Source organism: Hakea prostrata, chromosome 3 (genome assembly GCF_041222555.1).
Source record: "Hakea prostrata isolate BN-2017 chromosome 3, UWA_Hpros_2, whole genome shotgun sequence".
Taxonomy (NCBI): domain Eukaryota; kingdom Viridiplantae; phylum Streptophyta; class Magnoliopsida; order Proteales; family Proteaceae; genus Hakea; species Hakea prostrata.
In genome coordinates, this window is record NC_142602.1 from 9,733,845 (window position 1) to 9,752,558 (window position 18,714).

General features: G+C 39.2%; 3 protein-coding genes and 1 non-coding gene across 9 annotated transcripts; 2 read left to right on the plus strand and 2 right to left on the minus strand.

Annotated features, from left to right (window-relative positions):
* Window positions 1-1,153: 1,153 nt before the first annotated feature.
* Window positions 1,154-2,113, plus strand: LOC149020735 (ethylene-responsive transcription factor ESR2-like). Its single transcript, XM_089146925.1, has one exon. The coding sequence runs from the start codon at window positions 1,154-1,156 to the stop codon at window positions 2,111-2,113; it is 960 nt and encodes a 319-aa protein (XP_089003051.1).
* Window positions 2,114-4,287: 2,174 nt separating this feature from the next.
* On the plus strand, window positions 4,288-4,359 carry TRNAD-GUC (transfer RNA aspartic acid (anticodon GUC)). The gene has a single exon. It is a non-coding gene; the product is annotated as a tRNA-Asp (tRNA).
* A 247-nt stretch (window positions 4,360-4,606) lies between these two features.
* On the minus strand, window positions 4,607-12,376 carry LOC149020737 (serine/threonine-protein kinase STY13-like). 4 transcript variants are annotated; one of them, XM_089148954.1, is made up of 8 exons: window positions 11,403-12,376; window positions 10,989-11,123; window positions 8,292-8,424; window positions 7,947-8,142; window positions 6,047-6,171; window positions 5,806-5,964; window positions 5,378-5,479; window positions 5,169-5,301 (listed from the first exon to the last, which is right to left on the minus strand). In XM_089148954.1, exons 1-8 carry the CDS (start codon window positions 11,423-11,425, stop codon window positions 5,257-5,259), a joined length of 918 nt encoding a protein of 305 aa, XP_089005080.1. In that variant the 5' UTR covers window positions 11,426-12,376; the 3' UTR covers window positions 5,169-5,256. The 4 variants fall into 4 exon arrangements, with proteins under 4 accessions (XP_089005079.1, XP_089005078.1, XP_089005077.1 ...); XM_089148953.1 differs by having other exon boundaries at window positions 4,607-5,479; window positions 11,763-12,376; XM_089148952.1 differs by having other exon boundaries at window positions 4,607-5,479; window positions 6,047-6,150.
* A 308-nt stretch (window positions 12,377-12,684) lies between these two features.
* LOC149020738 (putative glucose-6-phosphate 1-epimerase) lies at window positions 12,685-17,912 on the minus strand. Of its 3 annotated transcripts, none has more exons than XM_089148956.1 (11): window positions 17,776-17,912; window positions 17,488-17,663; window positions 17,006-17,080; window positions 16,650-16,793; window positions 15,253-15,327; window positions 14,493-14,549; window positions 14,254-14,411; window positions 14,025-14,156; window positions 13,582-13,684; window positions 13,288-13,387; window positions 12,685-13,177 (listed from the first exon to the last, which is right to left on the minus strand). In XM_089148956.1, the coding sequence occupies exons 4-11, from the start codon at window positions 16,725-16,727 to the stop codon at window positions 12,960-12,962; spliced, it is 921 nt and encodes a 306-aa protein (XP_089005082.1). In that variant the 5' UTR covers window positions 16,728-16,793; window positions 17,006-17,080; window positions 17,488-17,663; window positions 17,776-17,912; the 3' UTR covers window positions 12,685-12,959. The 3 variants fall into 3 exon arrangements, with proteins under 3 accessions (XP_089005082.1, XP_089005083.1, XP_089005081.1); XM_089148957.1 differs by adding an exon at window positions 17,207-17,272 and having other exon boundaries at window positions 17,488-17,912; XM_089148955.1 differs by having other exon boundaries at window positions 17,488-17,912.
* Between the last annotated feature and the right edge of the window lie 802 nt (window positions 17,913-18,714).

Genomic DNA, 18,714 nt, shown 5'->3' on the forward strand with positions numbered 1-18,714 from the left:
CTAGGGCTAAGAATAGGGTCAATCAGAGTTAAGGACAGGGCCGATTAAGGCAGGAATGGACTTGGTTTGGCTTTTTATGGCTTAGGGTCAGGAACAATAATCATTGGCCTTAAATTAGGTCATGGCGATAATGAACTTAGATTGAAATATATAGGGTTGAGCTTGGGATTGCAAAAGCCCAGTCTATAGCAACGCATTACATACATTCTTTTTCAAATATAGAAAAAATTATTTGAAAATTTTATGTTAGGTGCTTTAATAATGTCCAAAATTGAATTGAGTCTGTTTAAAATTATGTGTAGATCCAGCTGAAACTAACATCATTCAAAGTCACATAGGTGTTAACCAAAATACTCTTTATCTTAAATTAAGATTAGGTGGTTTCTAGTAGTGGGACGTGGTGACAATATTTTGGAAAGCTGAAAGAAATTCTATTATTTATTATCTTTTAATTTAAGATTTATAGTCATTTTATATCCAACGTTAGCATAATAAACCAACCCAATTTGAAGTTTTGAACCCCACTAGACTAGGGGGATCCCAAAGTAAATGTTTTTACAGTACTGTATCTTAAATCTTATCAGAACACAATTGACGCAATCAGATCAACATCAATCAAGCAAATAACCTCCAATTTTGATCTTGGAATTTGGAAATAGCAGAGTTTCGATTACTTTTACAGTTTTACTTTTACCAACCTGAATCTTAACTGCAGCTTTGATCATTCCCCAAAAATTAATTATATTTTACTCGTTAATTTATGGTGCATGTAAAATTATGGTACTATCACTGCCCACGAAGATTTGAGTCGGATATACCACGGTAGTACTGCACTAGAACCCAGAACCCAGAACCCAGATATAAAAAAACGCAACGACATAGCTAGCAGCAGACGGCACATCACCCGTGAGATTTCTGCATGAATTGTGAATTTGAGTACATTTTGGTTCAGAGGGAATCTATCATCCTAATGCTATTATAAATTTATAATAATGGAGATGAACTCGTTAGAACTTAGAACTGTAGAAGGTGGCATGGGAATATCCATTTTCATGAATAACCCATAAAAGTCAATGATCAGCTTTGTTCTTCTATAAATACAAGCCTACCAGAACCACTTCCTGCTTCTCATGTCCACTTGAAACGAAACACCATGGAAGAAGCACTGAGGAGACTCAACGGTTTCACTGGTTTGTCTGAACCCAAAGGAAAAGAGCAGAAGAGATGCAGCAACAAAAGATTTATGAAGGAGACTACTGGTGGCTCCGGCTGTGGCGGTGATATAAAGTACCGGGGAGTCCGGCGGAGGCCGTGGGGCAGATACGCGGCGGAGATAAGGGACCCCCAGTCGAAGGAGAGGAGATGGCTTGGCACCTTCGACACGGCCGAGGAGGCTGCGTGTGCCTACGACTGCGCTGCTCTCGCCATGCGTGGCGTCAAGGCACGTACCAACTTCGTTTACCCATCATCGTCTCTCGATTTCCCTAAGCCATCTCCACCGTCCATCTTGGATATTAATCTCCATCAATACGTTGCATACTCTAATTGGCCACTGCCTACTCCTCCTCCTCCTCCTCCTCCTCTGGTGAATACGAACTTCCTTCTTCATGACATCGTCACTCCTTCAGCTTCTTCCGTTTCACATGAAGCAAAACCCAGCTTCGGCATCTCTGCCTTTTCTGATCCTTGCTCTTTCGTTTCAAATCCACCCATGAACACTAATGTCTGTGCAGAGAACTCTTCCTTGAAAGGCTCTATTGCCTCTGAGGAGGTTATGGATTTCTTTCCTTCAGAGTCTCCCCATTCTGGTCTGCTACAGGAGATTGTTAATGGATGCAACCCTAACTCAGGTTCAGCCAGGTGTGGTTCGTCTTCAATAAACAGCTCCGAGAAGGAAAAGAGCCCATCTCTCCAGAACCAGAAAACCGTGGAGAGCAACAATTTAAGTCTCTACTTGGATTCCCACGCACAGAGCGAGCAAGTTTTACCTTTTGGCTACCCCGCCATGTCTGAGGGAATTTTGCTTCAAGAGTTTATGAAGAACCCTGAGCTTGTTGATATCTTTGTAGCAAGACTGCAGAATGCTCCAGGTTTCCCCCAGATGAAATCTTAGTTGGTAATTCAAATACTTCAACTATGTACGTTTTTAGTACTTGTCTTTTAGTCCTCCTTCCTCGTTACAGTTTGACTTGGGTTCCTAATTTTAAATGTATTTTGGTACTTCATGGCTCATGCAATGATTTAATCTTAGTTTACAAAAATCCAGCATGTAGAAGTGCTTGTCTGTAAGGTGTTTGTTTCTTGTTTACATGGGTCTTGGATCTTCACACTGGCATTTGAATTTTGAAGTATATATGCAAAGCTTGTTTTTCCTTATGGAGTCTGAAAGTTTTAGATCCTTGCCACAAAACATCTGAGGTTGTATCACTGCAACTAGTCTCTTTCTTTCTTTGACAGACACAGATTATCTCAAACGAACATCAATTAACCAATCAACTGCGTTGACCTCTGGACACCTTTTTGGAAAAGGAAGAAAAATGAAAAACCCTTTCCTGAGCAGGAACAAGAATAAAAGGTAATAAAATGGGAGAACAAACCTCTTGATGGGTTCATTGTCCAAGATAATTCCGAAAAGAGTCTCCAGAAAAAAAGGGTTTAATTGGGATATCTCTCAAAGTCAGCCATGATGAGCTCACTTAATTATCTTTCTGAATAGTCCCCTGTTTCAAAATAATGATTTTAAAAAAATATACAAAATATTAATTTATGATTTTATTTTTCAAGAAAATTAAAAATAAATTTATTTAATACTATTGACGCCATATTATATTCTCAAGTTGTGGATACCATGCAATATTGTTCCAAAAAAAAGAAAAAAAAAAAAAAAAACCATGCATTAGAAGTTTAGAACTACGAAGTAAACCTGTTGATGTCAAAATTTGCAAGGCAGTGGCAACTTGGTTCTCGAGGCATTGGGATTGGGTGATACAATGTTCACATAATTATGAGATTATGATTGATATGGGTAGAATTCTTTCAAAATTATATCTATATTGTACTTTCAAAAGGCTCCTAGAACATCGATCACCATCATACTCAATCACGTATCCCATATTCTATATTCAAGTGACACCCGTATTAATCTGGGGAGCAATTATCACCTACACAGGAGGATCACCATCGATACAATTTTGTCTTTCCTTCTATGCATCCATGGTAAGCAATATCGCCGAAATTCGGCGATATTTCGGTTCATGGCGAACCAAAACCAAGACCGAAATGTGAACTAGTGAGATATCAGTGCTTTCTCGAGAAATAAATCGTTAGTTCGTTCACGGGTTAGCCGAATCCATTGAGAAGAACCACCGCATTGCCGTCTCTAACAATGTAGACGACCTTCGATCTTCAGAAGTGGAAATTGGGCTCGCCTTAAACTTGAAGCACCTCTCTCCCTCTTTGCAACTTCGAGCTCCAAGATAGAGTCGTTGTTCATTTATTTCTCCCCTAGGAGTTGAATTGACCCAGGCAAAAAGAGGGTGAGAGAGAGGGGATGATGGATCCATCTTTATTGCTCGTGCTATCAAACCTTCTTCAACTTCTCACAACCATCTAGATCCAACCTCGTCTCTTCTGTCAGACTCTTACGCCCCAAGCAGCAACACCAGCACCTCCTCTCCAGCCGCGACACTCTCCTCTTCTTTACCATTGCTTCCGTTCTTTCCTACGCCGCATCCCTTCGCAGCTCGTCCTCCTCTCCCTCTTCCCCCTCCAACACCAACAACAACAACAACAGTGACACCAATGACTCCTCCGTCGACCACAGCATCTCCGCCTTTCGTGCCCTCACCAGCCAACACATTTGGAGCTTGGAACATTAGGTCCTCCATTCACATATATATATATATATGGCCGATATTTCGCCATATCGCTCAGTGAACCGGTGATACCAGCGAACTTTCGCACCATGAGCGCATCTCTCCGTTCTTGCTTTGGCATTCTATCATCCCGTCCTCCCCTTTATTTTTTATCGGGAATAGTTAATAGACGCTAAAAAAATAGTGTAAATGACCATCATGGGGTGGTTTAGTGGGCTATGACCAACACCTCTTATAGGTTCAACTCTTTTTTTTGGTAATCAGGTTGAAATTTACTTAAAATCTATTCAAAGGATGTAGTTGAGTTGCTATAAACTGGCCACAATTAACCTCATTTTCTTTTTGGGTAAACAAAATGACAGTGAATGATTTACAAACAACAAAATTGAGTGAACTACTACTCAACATCCAAGTCGTTGTAGTATAGTGGTAAGTATTCCCGCCTGTCACGCGGGTGACCCGGGTTCGATCCCCGGCAACGGCGAGTTCTTTTAAAATTTTTATGTTGATTCTTTTTGGCAAGAGAGAGAAGAACATTCCGGCAATCAAATCTGGACAACGCGACAAACGAAGGCAGCAGAGCATTCAATTTCACCCCACGAAACACCGAATCTCCTCTCTCTCTCTCTCTCTCTCTCTCTCTCTCTCTCATTTTCAATGAACTCTGCGGACTTCATACATTCTATATCATTTATGATACCTCATGGGTACGTGGGTACGCTTCTCTTATGTTGGTTTTCCAGAGAATCCTTTCCTTTTATCAATTTGGTTTTTGAATCCTCTCCTTTTGTCAATTATGTATATATATATATAGGCTTCAGTCAAATACCTATACATTGGTTGTAAGGTACCCTAGCCATAACGACGACCACTGTTGTTGAATGGAATGACTATAGGTGTCAAATGAATCAGATCAAGTTTTTTTCTTTCTTTTTGGGTAAAAAAGTTTCTTAGTTGACTGATTTATCAAGTGGCTTAGATCCCTGGTAGCACCAGTACTCAAAAGATTACCATAGTGAAGATCCAATAAGATAATTCCTCTGTTTGAAGCTGCTACCATTACACCTATGGCAGAAAGAACAGAGAAAATTCTATCACTTACAATTAAGTAAATTCACCAGTATCAGCAGATGCATACTGTTCCCTTGGCTACAGAGCTAAAAAAAACACTTTCTACAATGGATAATCTACACCCTTTTAGATGCATTCAGTGGGTTTAGAACCTAAATACCTAATTTACTACTTCCCTCAAAATGCAGGTTAGAGAATGGAGCTACAATCCTTCACCCAGGAGATCAGTAGCACTGATTAAAACAGAAAAGGAAACCTCTTGGTGCGTCGGCTTTTGGGGGCTTTCCCCCCACGTCATCCTGTATCGCCATCAGGGAGCTTGTAACTGGAGACTCCAGTGGAAGAACTGCATATTCTGAATTGAAATTGTGGGATGAGGTCAGAGGCTGTGGTGGTGAAAGGGTCGATAAATAATGGAGAAGCATACGCACTATCTGATTGAAATTCGGCCGGGCATTTGGGTCCTCTTTCCAGCAAGATGTCATAATCAGCGCTAAATCCTCAGGCAGACTTTCTGCACAGGGCCTCACATTCTGCAAACAGCAGAATACAACCATCAGTGCATAATAGTAGTATCCGTACCATGTCAGCTTAGGAGGATCCACAAAGACAAGCTATATAATTAGTATATACAAGAAAGAACAGATCCTATGGCCTTGGCTGAAGAACTGGCTCTTTATCAGCATTTTACTGAAGGAAAATCAGAACCTTCAAATTGATTAATCAATTTTCTTTTCTGTATATCTTTCAAAGGACTTCCTAAATTTTGGTTCCTGATACTGAATGCATATGGGCTGGTTCTTAATGAAGCATTTGTCTAGAACAAACACCATTCAAATGGCCAGAGAAAGATATTTACTTTAAAAGCAGCTGCATAGGCTGCCTGCAGGTTTGACATTCCTTCAAATGGCAAACGGTTGTGTAAGAGTTCCCACAAGACAATTGCAAAACTGTAAGCATCCACCTTATGGTTATAGTGCTTTTTGTCCCCATGACTCAGTGTGACTGTACTGTACAACTGCCATAAAAAAAGAGGGCTAATTAAATTTTCTCAAAATCAGTGAAGACAAACATCTAAATTATTTCAACGGATGTTTTACCTCTGGCGCCATCCAACGGTATGTTCCTGTTTCAGCAGTCATCATCTCTGTTAGTGACTCTTCTCGTGCTAAACCAAAGTCTGCAAGCTTAACTGTCTTGTGGTCTGCAGTTAAGATCAAGTTTTCTGTGAAAACATAACATTTAATCAGAATTGTTATAGAACAGGTTATCACATATTCAGGCAACAGTGGACCATAAAATCCCAATACATCCTTCAGAGCAGAATATAATAACAATATATTTCGTACAGATATACACACTGCAGGCATTTCTCAGCAATAGGGCTAAAGACAACATCCAATCACAATGGCAAGGGTAGGAATATTAATGCGCTAAGAAAAGTAAAAATTAATGCTAAAGGTTCACCTCCCTTGGGAATAATTTTAGGCACCACCCCTAATCATGAGAAACAAGAAATGCATAATCGTCATTAAGCCAGAGTTATCACTCAAAGACACTATTTGGGAGCAGATATGAACATAGAATAAACACAAGCTTCAAGCCAGGTGTAATCAAATTACAATCTTCCAATCTTGAGCAAGAACTACATCAACCTAGATGAGTCAAACAAAGATGTGTCAATATACAACATCTTCTTTTTCTCCCTTAAAAGCTTTGCAAACCTAGAAATAGGACAGGTTTCAGGCAACTCAGACATAATTTGGAATGACATCTGCCAGCATAAGTAATCATGACTAAGGAAAGACTAATATCTCATCCTTCCTTACCTAAAGGCAACACATGGTAGACAAGATGATTGTTCCAACTATAGAAAATATTAAGGGCCTTTGACCCTTTGCTGTTCTCTAAGTAATCCAAAGATTACAGCAATACGGAAATAGAGAGGACAAGTATAATCACAAGACAAATAAATATGGAAGTAAGAAAACACAAGAAGGGACAGATACTGGAAAAATAAAATTATCACATAAGCCACTAATCCCCACCAATAAAAAGAATATCAAGCTCTTTTCTAGATCATAGGAACAACATCCTCTACCAAGGAAGTATGTATAACTCCTCAAGGCAATGCTCTCCTAGTAAGAATGCCTTCCTACAGAAGAATGTGGATATATCTACTCCTGTAGAACTACAGATTATACAATTGTCCAGTCATAGGCTAACAGCAGGTTGAAGTCTCACCCGCTCCTCCCTAGTGACACCTGGAGAATGTTCTTCAAGGAAAATTTGAAATGTATTCGATGTGTCTTCAGTGGTTAGCATCAGCACAGACGGATCTAAACACAATGGCAGACTGCTATCAAACAAATAGCTCTGTAACCACCCATATAGTTGTACACTTGAATTCATCACAATTGATACCAATAGAGGTTCCCAAATACTCAAATTCAACTATTACAGCTTCAACCACAGATTCTGATACTAAAGGCATGGGTTTACATCTGTTGAGTGAGCTGAACCCAACTGGTCGCCAGAATTTTGTTTTGTGAATAATAGGTAAAATGATAGGCATATAATAATGATATCACAAAATAATTACATAGCACATTGTATTGAGATTTGGCAGCTGAAATAGTCCACTAACAGTGTCAAAAATGTGTGTTGCAATTTATTTTAAAGAAGGGGGAGGAAAAAGTCTATTATGTGTTCCCTCATCAAGTGCACAAACAAACTCAAAATGTATCCTTGATTATATATTTCTTAGTCATCATTTCTGTGCATTGATTTCTTTGCATTGATTCAAACTTTATCTGCAAGATCAAGAATTATATCAATATCTAGAACCTAATAAACTTATCAAGGTTCATTAATATTGAGACAAAGACATTCATCATTGGGTAGAATGTTAAACAAGCATGAAATTTAAAATACACATCATATGGCCCATAAATCATGACAATTGGCAATCTATAGATATCAATAGAAATGAAAACTCACCAGGTTTCAGATCACGGTGAATGATTCCATGGGAGTGCAAGCACTCCATTGCCCTAGCAATATCGAGCGCAAAACAAACTGCCACCTTCATGTCCAAACACCTTGGCCGAATGTTCAGCAGGTACTTACGCAATGAACCTCCCAGCAAAAGCTCAGTTACAATCACCATAACAGGCTCCTTACATGCCCCAATAAACTGTTAACATGCAATAAGCATTGTTAGATATTTTAAAGTCCCAGGTAAATAAGATGAAATTCTATAACCCAATGAGTCAAACATGGATGGAAATGAAAAATAAATTTCATAAGCAGATGATGGAAATTGCCATTATTTAAAAACATTACCTTGACTAAATTTTTGTGTTCTACTTTAGACAACATTGCAACTTCTCTTGCAAACCGAGCTTCTCTCTTGGCAATCTCCTCAGGGGTGTTCCCTCTATGAACAATTTTTACAGCAACGTTCTGATTATCATACCTGAGCAGAAAAATTGAGTGAGGTAACTGTAGTGAAATGTCTGAGTAAAGACACCAAGTTCTAATAACCGTTGTGCAAGAAGAGATCAATTTAAAAGAAAAATGAAAAAAGGCAAGAGAAAGCAAAATGAATAAGATACACAAAAAATATGATTTGAAGTCTGATCTAACTCACGATCAAGAGGATTGAACCAATCAAAGATCAAGAGCTGGAAAGAAGTTCTTTTTTTTTTTTTTTTTTTTTTTTTGATGAATAAATAAAATTCATTACCAAAAGAGGAACCAAATGCTCATACAACAAGCACAAATATAGCAATGCTCAAGTGCATACACTGAGCACAAAACTCAAGCACTAACACTGAGAACAACGGAGCCAAGCCCAAACGAAAGCAAGAAAAAGCAATGACCCTTTTTTTTATATTTTTTCTTATTATTCTTCTTCCTAGAGGAACTGCGATCAACCAGGAAATCATCACCGAATGGGTTATGCTCTTCAATGGCGTGACTACTTCTTCTGCAATCGGCAAGATAAGGATAAATCACCGGGGGGAGGTAGGAGAATCAAAAACAATCTCAGTAGATGGATTGGAGTTGCAAGCATTGGGTTGGGAGGAATGGGACAAGAGACTCTGGAGAAGCAAGTGGGCAGTGTTAAGGGGAGAATTGCAAGGGTTAAGAGTATTAGGCCCGTGGGCCAAACCAATGGGAAATAAAGGGCTGGAGAAAGGGGATGTGGGCTCAAGAGTAAGAGAAGGGCTTTGGGTTAGGATGGGCTCGCGTTAAGGTTGGTCTGCTGGGAAGGGTGAGGGCCAAAGAGAGAGATTGGAACAAGAACAAGCGGGGTGGAGTTCGAGGAAGGAAGAGAAGGAGGGGAGAAAAGGCTAGTGGGAGGCTCAATAGCATGGCCGAGGCAAAGGTCAGGAGAAGCAGGCTCTCTAGCAGACCAGCTACTGTCATGAGGTTTAGGGTTAGAAGGCATGGAACTAGCTTTGATGTCAGGAAGCTTTTTCTTGGTTAGGTCAGTGTCAAAGACTGCTAGGCGGTAGAAATTATTTTGAATGTTACCTGAGAAGGTGGCCGGATTAGACTTGAGGTTTTGCTGGTGGCGGATGTAGACAGTAGGTTATGAAGCGTCGGCAGCTGAAGGAGCAGCAGCAACAGGGTTGTTCCTTACAGTGTCTTCATCCTCCGATGCGTCAGCAGCGACGGGAACCCTCGGCGGTGAGTTGATGGTGCTCTTGGGAGTAGTAGGTTCCACTAGCATACAATCATTCATGGGAGATGTAGAGGTAGGTGTGGATGAGCTTGGGCAATCAATAATGGCAGGGAGACAGGAGTTTGAGTCGTGCCCAAAGGTGACACAACGATCACAGAGGGCCGGAACCCATTCGTAGACAATGACTTGCTTGTATTTCAGGCCATTGTCATCTTCAGTATAGATGAAAGGGGGGAGGGGCTTGGCAGCAGGGACCTCTACACAAATCCGAGCATATGATAGGCACTCCATCTTGAGTGTCTTGGAGTTGGAGCGAAGATGCTTGCCAATGGCAGAGCCAATGCGACTTAAGCAATCCTTGTTCAAAAATTCCAGAGGGAGTCCAAGGAGATTGATCCATAAGGGGAGAAAGGTGAAGTTGACTTTTTGAAGAGGCATTGTAGGTTCCCATGGTTTGAGAAGAATAGGAGATTTTCCAACATACCATGGGAACCCTCAAGAACTCGGGACTTGCAAGCAAGGGAGTCAAACTTGAAAAGAGAGGTTGCAGAGGTGAGCTGATAAGTTTTCGTGAGGTCTTTTGCCTTTCATTGCTTAAAGAGAGAGGCAATGAGTACAAGGAGGAGCAGGCCCAAGGATTGGCCAATAATGGCGCACTGCCATCTAAGAATGGCATTTTCAGTCACATCGCATAGGATGGGCAACGGACAGATGGGGTCCAGTTACCAAGGGAGGGGGAGGGATAAATGAAAGGTAAGGTCAGACGAGGGGGGTTCAGAGGAAGGAAACATAGAGTTCCAGGCTTTAGGATTTGCAGAAGCAAGGAGGAGGGCAGAGCCGTGAATGATGGTTGGAGAGGGGGGAAGGGAAAGGCGGAAGGGAGGAAGATGGGTTGGGAGACATTTTCTAGCACCCACAGGAAGACAAGCAGCGCCAACAGCAGCATCAGCAGAGGCCGGCTCATGCAAGCTGTGGCAGAAGACGGAGAAGGAGAGGGCAGTGGCAGCAGCAGCGGCAGAGGAAACGAGGCCCTGACTTGGACTTCGCCAGTCATAAAGATATTGATACTATGAGATACTTAGTCAAGACATATATGGGGGATCCTAGCTGAAGAATCACAACTTCCTAACACTGAAAAGGAAGACTCCTCAATAGGTTTTCTTATCTGTGCAAGTATCAATTCCAAAGGCCCAATAAATTCAACTTGAAAGTTGAAAACAGGTACTTATGTCGATCAAAGTAAAATATACCAAGGGAAACAATATGGTTCCTCCATAAAGATGCTGTAGGTAATGAAATAAACATTATATAACAATCCATCCTATCCCCCAGGGAGCAAAGATACTTACTTTCCTTCGTATACTTTAGCATGAGCTCCCTCTCCAATTTTGGGTCCAACAAAGAGATGTTTGGGATCGATCAGCCACTTGGCATCCAAACGAAACTCGTCCACTGAGTAGAAGCCATTGCCAGATTCCATCTTACTAAAATGGGAAAATATCCAGCATCAATCTAGCAACGGAAACTTTCACTCATTGCCGATTTATAAAAAAATTTACGAGACAAAAAAAAAAAGACATTGGTGGCCCGGTTGCACCATGGACATGCTGACATGCATCAGAGAACCGTAAAAGACATGCTCTGTTCTCTCATCATGGCCACTTTCCCAACAGAAACCGTTCGCACAAGAATCGGGAATGGAGATCAAAACTAAGCAAATAACAGATGCTTTTCTTGTAAAAGATCAAAGAATAAAAACTCACATGTTCAGACCCCTCCGACACATGATTTTAGAAAACCCAAAACCCAATGACCACTCAAAAGCAGAGTGAAACAGCAAAATCCCTTGAAGTGGAACAGCTTACGTTGAAGAAGATAATGAAAGAAGATTAGAAAAGGGTGCGGTGAAAGAGGAGAAGCAGTTCAATGAATCTCAACAGTACAGTATCTCATTCATGTACATAGCAATCCTCTCTCTCTCTCTCTCTCTGTGTCTCTCTTCCATCTGCAGACAAAGTAAGTTAAAGAAACCGTGGAAGAAACACAGTTTGTGCCAATAAGTAGAAAACAAACAATATTTGATCCTTGAAAGAAATGGGAGAAGAACATATATATATATATACCATTTCTGACAGATCTTTTCAAATAATCTGAAGACAGGGGAACCATAAAAAAGCTATTCGACTGCACATGCACATTTCAGAGTTATCCCTCGACATGAAAGACAACGCACTCCCGTGAAAACGCTCGACCACCTTCTCTGCTTCTCTCAGTTTTTCGTTCTATTTTCTTCCTCTCTCAGAAGCCCCCCTTTTTATTATCATTTTCAAGTAGAAACTATGAGTTGACGCATCAAGCTATGATTTCTTTTTACAGGGTAAGTTATAATTTTTCAACGATGAGAACTATATAATTAGAGAATAATAATGGCTGATGTTTCCCATGTGGTTCGTAAGATCATGTCTGCTTCTATCTCTCTCGCCACATGATTAAAATATAAGAAGATAATCTGGCCAAGTCAGATATTTCTGTTTGGAGGGGGTCCCATAGTGAAACGTGGTAGTGTTTCCGTATCATTTTCTGAGTTCTGCCAATCAGGGTTGGGGAACTAGTATTTCAAATATCATAATAAGATCCATCAAAATCACTCTGCCTGGATTGATTTTATTTTTCTTAAATTAATTACTCAAATAAACTTAAGTATTCTTTAATAAAAAAATTTATTACAAAAAAATAAAAATAAATAAAGGTTGCCATGCCACTTGGCACTTTCTGCCAGAAGAAAAAAGGACCACCTCTTTCCCACAAATTGAAAACTTCCACCTGTTTTAGATGCTCCCAGCAAGCACTCTCATTGAGTTTATCATCATTTTGATTTTGGTTTCAAAACTGAAAAGCAAAGAAAACTACTAAACATGAAAGTTCATCTTACAGACTTACCTTGGAAAGAAGGCAAGATCTTGATAATGGGATAGATGAACTTCTCTCCTTGCTCAAACAATGCCATGAGATCCTTCTGGTTTTATCATAGATTAAAATTCTCCATTAAAGATTGCATCATAACACACTTATCATTGTAATATGAGTTTACACTGCTTTCTGCCCACAACTACATGGACATGCTCAGGGAAACCTTTGTGGGTTCAACCCTGTGTGTCTGTGAGCCTGAAAGTTTGACTGATTTTGTCCTTTAAATAACTTCAAAGACCTAGTACAATGAAAATAATAGTACACCATAAGCAACAGCATGTATATTTCTCACCAAATAAGAGAAATAGAATATGTTATACAACAGTCGTTGTGTGTCCTCGAGCAGAAGTTCAGCTAAAACCATAAAGAACCTTGCTCGGATCCAATTGCCCACTGCAATAACTTGATGAGACAATGGACAGTTCTTGGCGACCCTTCCATTCTTCAAATGGTTTTAAGACAATTGGATTTTCGACAATAGCCGAATCCACGCACAACATGGTTTTGTAGTCTTCATCACCGAAATCTGGCAAAGCTTTAGCTTTCTTGTCCCATGGGTTCCACACAACTGCAAATCATGTATATATGTTACAGAGATCCAACAGAAAGGTAGAAAAAAAACACCTTTTCATCCATTGGGAAAGTAGAGACAGAGAAGAGTAGGACTTAGGTATTCACCGCAATCTGGCAGGCCCTCCTTTCTCAACACAAGGGTCCTTTTCTTTTCATGGTCTATGATGGCAATCTTTGTTGGTGTGCTTAAATACACTCGGTCGACCTGCCAAAAGGAAATATGTTAAAAGTTAATCACACTTCAGTGGGGGTATAGCTGCCCAAATCTTTGGGTCACAGGTTTAGACCCAGCTCTCAACAGTTTTTCCTGACATAATTTTCAGGTCACAGATTTAAACCCTGCTCCCTGACTTAGTGTGACTTGCATAAAGATAAAGCCAGAAATGGTAACACTAGTACCGCTCCATCAAAAGTAATTGCATCAGCCTGTTCTGTGAACCTCTCTTTCTGCATCAGGTTATCGAAGTAGTCAAGTGTCTCCAATCCCTCCACACGAACCTCACTGCAAATCAAAATAAATCATGCAAACCCTCTGAAATGGATAACAAGATTAAACTTGACATGAGAATAAAGCTCATAGAGGGAAAAGGAATACAGAAAAGGGTAAAAGACAAATAAAGAAATACGAGAAGTGTATAACACATAGATTGGCTCTTCTGAGATTGCAACACTAAATCAACAAAAGAAATGTTCCAAGTTGGCAAGGATTGGTCCCAAACAATTAAGAATTAACTGGTTCAATTCTTCCCGAGTCTTGAGTATCCAAAAATAAATAAATAAAACAAAATTAATGCACTCAATCATCACAGGTGCAAAGCAATGAACTGAGGGTTACTGCAAACCTTATATCTGAAACAGACAAGTAATTACGCAGAGCGAACGTAAAGGAAAATGCCTTGTTATCAGTATTCCGAACTCGAGAGATCAAAGTAAGTTTTCCTGCACTGAGTGAAATACGAAGCCGTAGCTCAAAACTGCACAGAGAGATAGACAAGAAGGTAACAGATTTGCACAGATATATTTATTCTCCAAAGGCTAATTCTCTCTTATCCAAAACGGCAACAGATATACCTGCGTGGCCATGTTTTCAGATCCTCTTCTGTGGACTTCAAAATGAGATCCACAGAGGACTGGCTGTTAGTCGGTGGTAAAGGAGAAGGGTTACTATCTAATGACCATAATCTGTTCCTAGCAAATCCATGCTGTTCTAGGGATCCAAAATTAGCAAACTGCAAAAGTGAAAGGGACAGTTAGGTGGGCCCAAAACAAGAAAGGACACTGAAAGGTTTTAGACTGTCTCCAAAGCCAACCTGAGGAAAGCAGACAGGTATTCCTCCTCTGATGGCTTTAGGTGGTTTCCAAATAGCCTGTTAAATATATGAAGCCATCATAGTTATTAGGAAACAATTCTCCAATACATAATCAATAGCACAAGTAGTCTTTCAACCTAAGTAGGTCAATTATGAACAAACATTTCGGGTTTCATTTTACAACAGTAAGACAAACTGTATAACTTTATGCTAAGAGTAAAAGATATAACGTTTGCAATCTATACAACTTTCTACTCGAGGGTAACAAACTGGTAAGTTACGGTTAGCGAAGACAATTTGTCATGCAAGATAAGGAAACATGGAAATGACAAAATCTAAGAACATCAATAGATTTGAACAAAATAAAAGAACATAGTTAAATCAGGAATAAATCAGGAAAGAACCATAATAAAAATAAGGTTTATGTCTGAAAGAGCAGTGACACAAATCAAAACTATACTTCTGGTGAAGAAAATGAGGATATAATTGTAGGCTTCTTATTGCTTTCTCCGACTTGCAAACATAAAAACAAACAGATTACATGAGGTAGTTTACAGAAAAACAAGCTAATAGGTCCATTCCATCAGAGCCTATCCAAAGCTTATATCATCTCAACTAGCAACAAAAATCCAGAGTGAGAATACACTAACATATTGTCATAATAAGAAGCGATAACACTTGCCAGTGCCTAGTTGAGCAAACCACATTAATAATTTCAACAATAACATCATTTTGGTAAAACAGTCTGAGAAACATTTACCTTTTTACTCATAAACAGTAATTCTTCCTTACGTTCATTCTTCCAAGACACAACTTGCCCACCATAAAGAAGAACCTGAGTTCATTTCAATTGAATTGAATTGAATGAATCAAAAGGTAAAGTAAAATCTCCCTCAGTACCATTACATAATCAACTATGCAGATATTGTTTTCAGAAAGTAGGTAAATGCAATTCAATCAGATCAGGAGCATATGAAATACCAATAGGAACAGATCTTGAAGGCAGGTTAACTACAATTGGAAGATAACATGGCAGTTATGACTGCCCATCTGATAAGTTACCTATAAAATAGTTACATCAGTGCATTGGTCCATGTTTGCTCTGAAACTTACCATGACCTTTTCTCTATTATTAGCCATTCAAGAATTTCAGTTTAAAGCTGCAAACTGAGTAGGCTTTTGTGTCAGCTTAGGACTCTTGCCAAACAAATGGAGGGCAAAATGGTGAACTTCTTAAAGGATTTCCAGTCCTCTGTATATTATTGCTCACTTGAATAATAAATTCATTATCATTGGAGTTAGGATTAGTCTTCACAAACTCAACAACATCGGTAAGTGGAAAACTGGGTTCTGTCCAATATATATGAAATTTCTTATGGGATATGAGAAGAGAACCCCAAATCTTCAACATCCAGCTGATCTATTCCGTCCATCACATTGCTGATGCCAATTCATACAATCCGGATCTCTAAACGGATCTAAAAGAATGAAACTTCTGATCGAGTTTGCTACTAGGGAAAATTTAACTACTACTTATCCATCCTTGCAACATGATTGATAAACAATAAACAATAAAGGGATGTCAACAGAAGTTTCATGGGAAACTAAATCACAAGCCCAAGATACTGAATTACCCGGAAATTGCACACCAAGACGGAGTTGCTTTTTATTATTTTTTTCCGGAAAGTGAATTAAGAAACCAAGAAAAAGGGGGAAGACTGGGAAAGCCAAAGTAAGAGTTCAGGAAGCATTAAAGATCAGATATCCAACCCAAGGATTAACAGAGAAAAATCTCAAAACTTAGCCAGTGATCCCAAGATTCAATAATCTTTCTATTTCTGAAATTTAAATTGGTGGATCATTTTTCGCATTTTGGGTGAAGAGCTTCTTTTAGGATATAATAGTTCACTCTTCTTTAATTGAAAAAATGAAACAGTCAGCCTCTTTCATACAAAATCCTCACTGAAAATTCCAAAATTACCTATTTTTCTCATTATTATTTTATTTTGGAACCGGTAGCTTTGTATCTCATAATTATTTCTCTAGACAACAATCACAATTAGCAGGGATTTCCAAGCAAGAGAAAAGGGGAACGTTATAGTGGTATCAGCTAATCATGATCTATTCTATTATAACAATACAAGGAAAATAGAAAACCTGGGCTGATGATCCACCAGGATCAGTCAATATAACCCTGGGCAAACCATTGGCGTCATCGACAACATTCGGCGGCATCTGTTTTGACCGCAACCTCCCCGTAATTCTATGAACAAATGGCTTCCCTAGCTCCTTCCAATCCAGCTACACAGCACAGATGGGATAAGAAAAAAGTAAAATAAAACTTAACACCGAAGCCAGAAACCCTAGTTACTGAAACTACGAAATTGATTTAGCCATAGAGAAATAGCAGACAGAATCCCAGAATCATCAAGGAACAATCAGTTACAATATGGAAACCAAGCAACAAGAGATGTATATATAATACTAATAATAACAATAATGAATCGTCAAACCTTTACTCTGTTCGAATTTTATAAATTATCGGCTTCGAGTCTGAACTCTGAGGAGCAATCCACCATCACCAACATCTACTTGTAGCATGCAAACAAGAGACCCGTTATTTTAAAAATGAAAATTAGAAAACAGAGAAAGAAAGAGAAGGGTTGATGGTGATGGGCCCGCTTAGGTCAATTAGATTCTAAAAGTGAACCCACTGAGAAGTGAGAACTGTCATCCTTCCCTCGGATGCTCTACTCTTTGGTGTCTGCTCCATAAACAAGCTGTGCAGACAGTGCATGCTTCGGTGTATCAGACTACTACAGTTCTATTGTTACTGTATCTACAACTCTTTCCTTTTTATCCATTTAGTGAATCTATCTAAATCATCAAGGTTTAGGCTTCAACAACAAAATTGCTCCATTTCTAGAGAATCAAGATTGGGTAGATAATTTGAAATTTAAGGCTACTTTTTTTGTTGCTAAGTAAAATACGTCACCTTTCTTCGGACCCCAACGCCTCTTCCACGCCCACTTCAACACCACAACAAAACAACCAGAACCCAGTTGGCTTCTTCAGAATTTGGAGATGGGGCTTGAGAAGATGCTTTCTTCAGTTATCTCTTCTTAGAAAGGTATATGGAACAGAGGAATTCTGCGGCATTTGGCACATAATCTGTAACGAGGAATTGTTTTGTTCGATTTGAACAGAACCCATATCGAACCCATTATTAATAATAATTATTAAACAACTGAAAAGAAAATACTTCAGAAGAATCAGAACCCACAGGGCATTCGTGTCAAACACGCTCTCTCATCTCCTTGGCTGTGGCCCTTGTTTTCTTTTTATCTTTTCTTCACTAATTGTCTTTTTCTTCAATTTTGAAACGCTTTGCAATTTGAGTACCAAGGTTTATTCTCTGAGTCATGAGAATTTTTCAAGTGTTGCCCATACAGAGTTCTCGTCTGTCTTCATAAAGTAACAGGAAACAGAGACACGTGGCAAATCATCTTAAAAATCTCAAACGAATCAAATCCAATTCAAGTTTTTAAACAAGTCCTAATTGATAATTGGTGAAATCCGGAAGTGTATTCCAAAACAAAGAGGAGAACACTTGAAATCTTGAAATGTAATTGATCATGTCCTAGCAAGGAAGGCCCTGTCGATTGCGGGCTCGACAGTTTGGCCTCTATCCACTCCTTGGTTGAATCCTTCAACCTCGACCTTTGCCCAATCTTAATGAAGTTTATTACCAAAAAAAAAAAAAAATCTAAAACTCCAGAAGTACAAGTTCATATAATAGAGAATGAATGTCTTTCATTTCGAAGAGAGATAAAATGGATACAATTATACAATTACTGATTTGTTGAGAGATTCCAAACGCCTTTCACATTATCTCTATATCCCAGTTTTGGCTGCCTTCGTCGTTTCCAAAGTTTGGCATCTTGGGGAAAACCACACACAAAGAATTTTATTAATGGCCACTAGATGGTTGTCTGGTAATGTAGAGTTATACCTCTCCAGTATGAACCTAACCCTTTAATATTTTTCTAAGCTGACCCTTCTCTCCTTTTTGTTGTTATATGGCTTTTTCTTGGATCAGTTTTTCTACTTAAGAAGATCTAGATATGGATAAGTAGAAAAATCCATCATGGGCTGAGTTGGATCAATTGAAGCATTCTATATGTTTACAGCCATTCAACCCTTTTTGTCTTATAAAATCGTT

What these genes read in the sequence shown, in the direction of transcription:
- LOC149020735 (XM_089146925.1), top strand. Translation starts at nt 1,154, where the DNA reads ATGGAAGAAGCACTGAGGAGACTCAACGGTTTCACTGGTTTGTCTGAA.
- LOC149020737 (XM_089148951.1), bottom strand. Translation starts at nt 11,425, where the DNA reads ATGTGTCGGAGGGGTCTGAACAT. An exon ending in ACCGTTGGATGGCGCCAGAG is followed by an intron (nt 5,965 to 6,046) that starts GTAAAACATCCG and finishes TTTTTATGGCAG; the next exon opens with TTGTACAGTACAGTCACACT. An exon ending in CCTATGCAGCTGCTTTTAAA is followed by an intron (nt 5,480 to 5,805) that starts GTAAATATCTTT and finishes TGCTGTTTGCAG; the next exon opens with AATGTGAGGCCCTGTGCAGA.
- LOC149020738 (XM_089148956.1), bottom strand. Translation starts at nt 16,727, where the DNA reads ATGCCGCCGAATGTTGTCGATGACGCCAATGGTTTGCCCAGGGTTATA. An exon ending in CAATTACTTTTGATGGAGCG is followed by an intron (nt 13,388 to 13,581) that starts GTACTAGTGTTA and finishes TCCTTTTGGCAG; the next exon opens with GTCGACCGAGTGTATTTAAG. An exon ending in GGAGGGCCTGCCAGATTGCG is followed by an intron (nt 13,178 to 13,287) that starts GTGAATACCTAA and finishes CATGATTTGCAG; the next exon opens with TTGTGTGGAACCCATGGGAC.